Genomic DNA, 6,979 nt, shown 5'->3' on the forward strand with positions numbered 1-6,979 from the left:
CACCTCAATTAGTTTGCCTAATGCGACTTTTATACTGCCGGATACTAAGCGGCTGTTAGAATCCATTTAGCGCTCGTAATGCAACGTCTCTCTATTCTCTTCCTGCTGATTGGCACTGCAATGCACAATTATGCTTTGAAGTTCAACGAGACCATTGACGTGAATAAGTTGGCCAAAATAGTGATGCCCAGGGCTTATCAAACCCGCGTTGTTGGTGGCCGAGTGACCACCAACGCGAAGTTGGGCGGTTACCTAATGGCAATGCGCTACTACAACACTTTCATCTGTGGCGGTGCCCTAATCAGGGAACTAATTGTTCTGACGGCGGCGCACTGTTTTGAGGAGCGAGACCTCAGCGAAGCCTGGAGTGTGGATGGTGGCATCTCGAGACTTAGCGACAAAGGCGTTCGCCGTCAAGTTAAGCGGATCATCAAGTCAAGCCAGTTTACAATATCCGCCATGAGCATGGACGTGGCTGTGTTGCTGCTGAATCGGCCCATGGTGGGAAGAAACATCGCTACTATATCCTTGTGCTCTACGCCCTTGATTCCGGGAATGATCCTGGTCGTTGCCGGCTGGGGAATGACCCAATCGGATAGCGATGGCCCGAGCCATATGCTGCGATCGGTATCAGTGCCTGTGATTGAAAAAAAACTGTGCAGCGACGTGTATCGGAAATCAGGTGAGAAAGCTTGCACTGTAACATCAAAGTACTTTCATGACTTTTTTATAAAAGCGAAGACATATTTGGTATGTTTTTACAGTGTCAAGTTTTTGCGTTGAATTTATAAAACAATCTGCTAAAAATTTCATTCCCTCTACGCAGTTTCCATTACGGACAGCATGTTTTGCGCCTCAGTTTTGGGAAAAAGGGATGCTTGCACCTTCGATTCAGGAGGTCCTTTGGTTTACAATAAGCAAGTCTGCGGCATTGTGTCTTTTGGGATCGGTTGTGCCAGCAGAAAGTATCCCGGTGTCTATACAGATGTTCAGTTCGTAAAACCTTTCATTGAAAAAACCATTAATATGTTGCTATCCCGCTAAGCAGAGCACCGAAATAAACATTCTGCATTAAGAAACTTCAATATGATTTTGGTTTTTGTTTAATGTTTTGTAGGCGGTAGTAGGATAGTAGTAGGGTTATAAATATCTAAATATCGATGTTTTGATTAAAAATTAGACATTAACATCGTGATATTAAAAGGCCTACAGTATGTCATTTTATGATTCTTTTTGCGCTGAAAGGAAATGAATATGATTTTCACTACACTCTTCTTATAATAGAAATACGAATTTGGATAAAAATATAAATACTTGGTTCGAAAAGGCTTTTAATTCCCTAGTATTCATTTAAAGAGCTAATTTAATGTCATTATAAGTTAGTTGCTGAAGCTTTCGCGACCATGGTGCACCGGCCAGCGAGTGACCATCGATCGACTCCGACTCCTTTGAGCCATTGCGTGCAGGCGGGAGTCGGCAGCTCCATGCTGATCATTGACCGATTCCATAATTGATTGGTCCCGGGATGACGGGGCCTAAAAACTGGGGCTGTGCCTTCTGGCCGTGGGGCACAATTTTTTAAAAACGACGTTCGACGGCTTGACTTGAGTACTTTTACTCAACAACGGCGACACGGACACACAACAGCGAAATGTAAATTAGCCGGCCAAGTTCGCTAGAAAGCGGGGCTACCAAAAATTTATGTGGCAGGTTTGGAGATCGCATGACTGACTGCCTTTCGTCCTCTTGTAGCTGCATTTTCGAATTAGTTTAATAATACATTTAATTGTTATTTATAGCTTCCTTTGCGCTTCGCAAACGCAGCATTTAAGGGCTAAGATCAGACGGCAATGGCGATGGCGATGGCCCAGACGCTGTTTTGTGGCACGCAAGGGCCAATTTGGGGTCACAGGTAGATTGTGGCTTAACGGTTCTCAGCTGGGCCTAATAATAGAGTTGGCCAAGTAAGTTGCGATGTGGAGGCGGGTTCTCCTTCCATCTGCGCCACAGGATACTCCTCACTGGACTTTATGGAATGCCCCCATAACAGACATAAATATCCACAGAAATGACACTTTTCATCCTTTCCTGCGGCGCTGGTTCGCATTAAGTTTATTTATCTGCTTTTAAATGGCATTTTCACTTGCATATAATTCTCGTCCTTCTCCCATGTAATGCGCAATGGAAACAAAGGCAACATAATGTAAGAGTCGCCATAACAGCACGAAGATGCCCAGATACTCCGGAGTCCGGACTGCGCACTCCATGACTACCATTTACCACTACTATTTTTAGTAGTGCCATAAATTTATGGCACGTTGTGGCAGTTGCAGTGGCTAGGCCGCGACTTGGCCCACGTGGAGCAGCTTGGAGCAACGAGCACCATGGAGCAGCATGGAGTAGCCTGTAGGATAGGAGCTGATTTCGACATGCAAAACAACATGCTAGCTGGCACCTACTCTGCCCATCGAGAGATTTACAGATGAAGCCATGTTGGGAATGCAAGGCAAAGAAAACCGACCCGAACCCAAGTGATATCCATGCCATTTGGCAATCAAACAAATCAAATAGGTAGAGCGGATTCGGTTACAACTGTTTTATAGATCCCATTCCGGGATCTGTTAATTAAAAGATACACACGTACTTTTAGAAGAATAGAAAAGCAAACAAATCTTCGGGTCCGTACAAACATGCTGGATCAATAGCGGCATTCTGTGAGATACATATTCCCGGTTTTACGATGCGCTCACTGTTTCGAGTGTTTGACTGGCTTAAAAGCCAATAAAATTTGTTGTTAATTGTTTTGGTAAATTGAAAATTAGGTTTTGTGAAAAATCACCGCCCAAGTATGCATGGAACGAGTTCAGGCTTGAGTTTCGTATCGGGGTTTCCAGTTTTATGTCCGTTGTTTGCCCAGCGCATTAACTTGGCCACTTTTAATGAACTTTGTGAGTGGAACCATCTGCCGCCATACGATCGAACGGTCATCGGCGGTCTTAGCCCTTCCAAACGAGACAAATCGAATCGTTTGGCCGAAAGCGAGCTGGACTTTAATCGGATTAAATGTAATTTAACTTATTTCTATGACTTTTACCACCATTCCCGCGCTGTGTCGGCAGAAATCGGTTAATTAAAGTTGTACAAAGTTTCAAGCCGATTTCATGCCGCGTTGAATCAACAATTTGTAAACTTTTCCGTACTATCCAACTAACTGGGGGTGGAAGGGCAAGGAAGGAGCAGCACAAAAAGGGGGAATCATTTGTACTTACTTAAGTGCTTGATCATGCTGATATCATCACCTGGCAACTTTCCTTTGTGCCCTGCGTACACACAGTGCAATTAGCGGGGTCTGCAGACGCCAGGTGGTCTCCAGTTTCTCGCATCTCCACTCTCATCGCCCGCAATCTCAAATCGAAGACCCCCAGAAATTGGTAAAGAAATCGGTAAAATACAAGGAATGTAATTTGTATTACATTATGGGTGCAGCGAAATTGGAGGCGTGCTCGAGCCGAAATCGATGTGCTCTTCGATATCGTTGCGATTCGTACAAAATAAATCGCAATTGAGAATTGGGGATTATGACAAGGTGCCCTTCTATGCGATTCTCGCAATATTTACCTAAACGAAAAGAAGGAACTCTGCACACTTTCTTATCCTACTCCCCATCTAACTGGCTATCAAAACTCATATACCCTTCACATAGGGCAACACTGCCTCAAAAAATCGAACCGCTGTGTTGACAGTTATTGATCGATGATATTGTAAACACAATGTCGAAATTAATTTTTATTTTGCTCTCTGTTTTCGGACTTTTCTCCGGTCTGATCTGTTACCTTCAATTGTACGAACTCATTGTGATGAATCGTAATTGTCTTTTATTTTGACTCCAGCGGTTGGTCTTAATGAATCCGCTTAAGCTGCTTCTAGTGCCGTGGACTTCCCCTTTTTCCTGTCCATTTTCCACGTCCAAAATATCGGAGGGGGCGAACTCCACGTTCCACTAAGCGACACTGACTAATTTGGAACCATTAATCTCGGAGCTGCTTAGCGTCACTCACGTTGGTCGGGCAGCCATCAATACGCATCAAAATCGAATGCGAATAGTGCATGTGTACATGGATGGATGTTCAATACCCTGGGACAACATTCTAGGTCACAATTGAAATAGCAGCAAGGTAAGATAGTTAGAACGTTATGTCGAAAATATAATTGCGATGTTTGGCTATTTAAACTGCTGGGAATGTTTAATCCTGAAACAAGACAAGACTTCGGAAGTAGTAGACAATTGGTTCAATCGGTTTTATTTTTGTCATTATTTTTTTTAAGTTATGCACATATTCATGAAATACCTGGAAGATAACAATTTGTTTTAAGAAGAAGTGCTATTATCTTGACTGTAACTGTGATGACGAATGTGTGACCGCTGCGTCTCGCTTGGGTGTCGGTCGTTTGGTGTCCCTGATTTGCCTCCATTTCGAAGCCCAGTGTGCAGTACTCAGTGCCCATTCCGATTTTCATAGACCAAACGGGTCCAAACGTAAGCCCACCCATTCCCGTTCCCCTTTTCGGCGGACATCGAGGCGAGTGCGGTTGTGGACTTGGACGTGGATCTGAATCTGAATCTGGAACCCGACGTGGACAAGGCGTCCAATCAAGCCGCGTGTCTGGCAGTCAACTAGTCACTCACTTTGGCCACAGAGACTGCGTCAGTCCATCAGTCAAATACTCGCTTTAATTTCGGCCTTCTCGCGATTAGCGAAAGCACAAGGAAAAATATGTTTTTTTTATATATTCATGTATTTTTCATGTAATTTATATTTATTATTAGGCAAGACTTTCTCATCCTGTAGGGAAATGGTTAAATGCTTAGTTAATAAAATAAATATTCAGGTTTATTTTCCGGTGTACTGCTTCATGAGTTGCTCGAGCTGCATGACTACCGGGCATAATTTCTGCACCACCGAACGAAATATGGTACCGAAATGAACACATTGCCAGCTTGGCTGTTCTGCGCACGCGCACAGTTGTTGGCCAGGCTTAAAGGCCCCTTCGTGGATCCTCCCTACCCTGCTGCATCCCCATGCTCCACTCAATCTGCGGCTCGCTTTGGCCTGGCGACACTCGTAACCGCAGGGCGACGGCGCAGCCCGTTTTCGATTAACGATGACCGTGGTTGAGGACCAAGACGAGGACGCGGATGGAGGCATCTTGAGCGTGTGCCAGTCGAGCGAAATTTAGCTGCATGCCCAGCCGATCGGTGAAGGAGCTAGAGCTAGGCTACACTGAGAGAAAGGGAATTCAATACTCAAAGCTGGATATCAAAAGTGTTATTGGGCGGACAATTATCTTTTCATTTTTTAGAGAGATCCCAGAGTCGTTCGGCCTGTGTAAGTCCGAGTAGAGCACTGAGTCCGAGGCAACGCCTTCGGTTTACATTTTACAATCCTAACAAGGTTAGGCCGCCGATAAACGGAGCTGCACTCGTTTGGTCATAAGACTAAGCTATGATCTGGGGTTTTCAGCCGAAGTTGGAGGCTGGGGATCGGAACTTGGAACTTGAAACTGGCAGCTTGGAGCTTGGAGCTGGAGGTGGCACATGCCTAACTAGCAACCAAGCTGCTATGCAAACACACACAAATACACATTCATTGGGAGCGGAATGGTGGCCATGGCTACGAGCTGTACATACGGAATTGCACATTAAAAATGAGCAATGGGAGTGGGCGGAATACGGAGGAATGGGGAGTGGGTTTCGAGGGTTTCGAGGGTTTCGTGGCAAGCGAGCGGTTGATTCCAGCCGAGCGATGTCTTTTTCTGTGGCAGAACAAGGTTGGAATGGCCTGCGTCGCCGCTACCAACGTCCCTGCACTGCTAGAAATATCCAAGTGAAACCAAGTCTGAAAATAAATACTCAGTATTAGAATCAAAACATTAGTTAGTTAAAACACTGCATAGGTATATTCTGTAAAGGTTCTATGTTTATTTCACATAATAAACAAAACTAGATTTTAACTGCGTAAAATAAAGTTTTTTCTTTAGCAAGGCTTTATATTTCTGAGTAGCTAGTTTAGTTTTTATAACTTAGTTGTAGTCTAGAAGAATGCTGAAAGTTGTTTGACTAAAGTGTTGGATTGATTTTTAAGCTGAAATTGAACCCCATTGAAGGGTGCATTTCCATGCTGTTCTTCTATAAGCGAATTAAGTATGAACTCAGTATTTTCTTGCAGTGCACCGGCGACTCTGCTTAATGCAATTCAGGCGAAAGGCGCACAAAGGGACAGCGAACAAGATGCCGAGTTGCTGATTGTGCGCGCAGCGCAGTCGACGCAGGCAGAGGCGGCCGCAAAAGCTTTTGTCGCCGCCACAAACATGGAATATGACAAGCTGGTGAGGAGCAGGATGGGATTCGGATTGGGATGGGTTGGGATCGAGCTGAATGGGCTGTGAGCAGCAGGAGGAGCAGGAGCAGCAGGAGAAGCACAAGAAGCAGGCGGCGCAGTGGAACGGGGAGATACTGGATGGTGCCCGGCATGCAAAGCATTGTCAAGTGGGGAGCAGGCCAAGTGCTACACAAAAAGCGAGCGACAAAGAAACGTCGCAGAACGCTGCCGACGCACGTGAGATGTGGATGCATTTGATGCACGGAGCGAGCAAAGGATGTAGATTAAAAAACTAATAGATTTAAATGATTTTATAAAAAGTGCCCTATTTAAGTAATTTTTATATGGTTTTTTTTTTCTTAAAAATAATTACTATCCATATATACTATACTTAACCATACAGTTTTCCACAGACTCACACGCTATTTAAAAGGTATAGTAAAATACATACATTTTTTTAATGGAACCCTAAATTCTTCCACTTATTATTCCGAGTGTAATTTTTTAGTGTGTGTAGGCTTCCCTGTGTGGGCAGGGTAAAGAAGCCAGGCGAAAGAGCGATGGGGAGAGCGAGAGACAATGGCGACAATAAAAATGCG

At 44.4% G+C, this 6,979-nt stretch overlaps 1 protein-coding gene across 1 annotated transcript; it reads left to right on the forward strand.

Moving 5' to 3' along the window:
- Positions 1–49: 49 nt before the first annotated feature.
- Positions 50–1,085, forward strand: LOC6539773 (seminase). Its single transcript, XM_002086615.4, has 2 exons — positions 50–682; positions 827–1,085. Exons 1-2 carry the CDS (start codon positions 79–81, stop codon positions 1,042–1,044), a joined length of 822 nt encoding a protein of 273 aa, XP_002086651.2. The 5' UTR covers positions 50–78; the 3' UTR covers positions 1,045–1,085.
- The last annotated feature ends 5,894 nt before the right edge of the window (positions 1,086–6,979 follow it).

The sequence above is a fragment of the Drosophila yakuba genome, chromosome 3L (genome assembly GCF_016746365.2).
Source record: "Drosophila yakuba strain Tai18E2 chromosome 3L, Prin_Dyak_Tai18E2_2.1, whole genome shotgun sequence".
Taxonomy (NCBI): domain Eukaryota; kingdom Metazoa; phylum Arthropoda; class Insecta; order Diptera; family Drosophilidae; genus Drosophila; species Drosophila yakuba.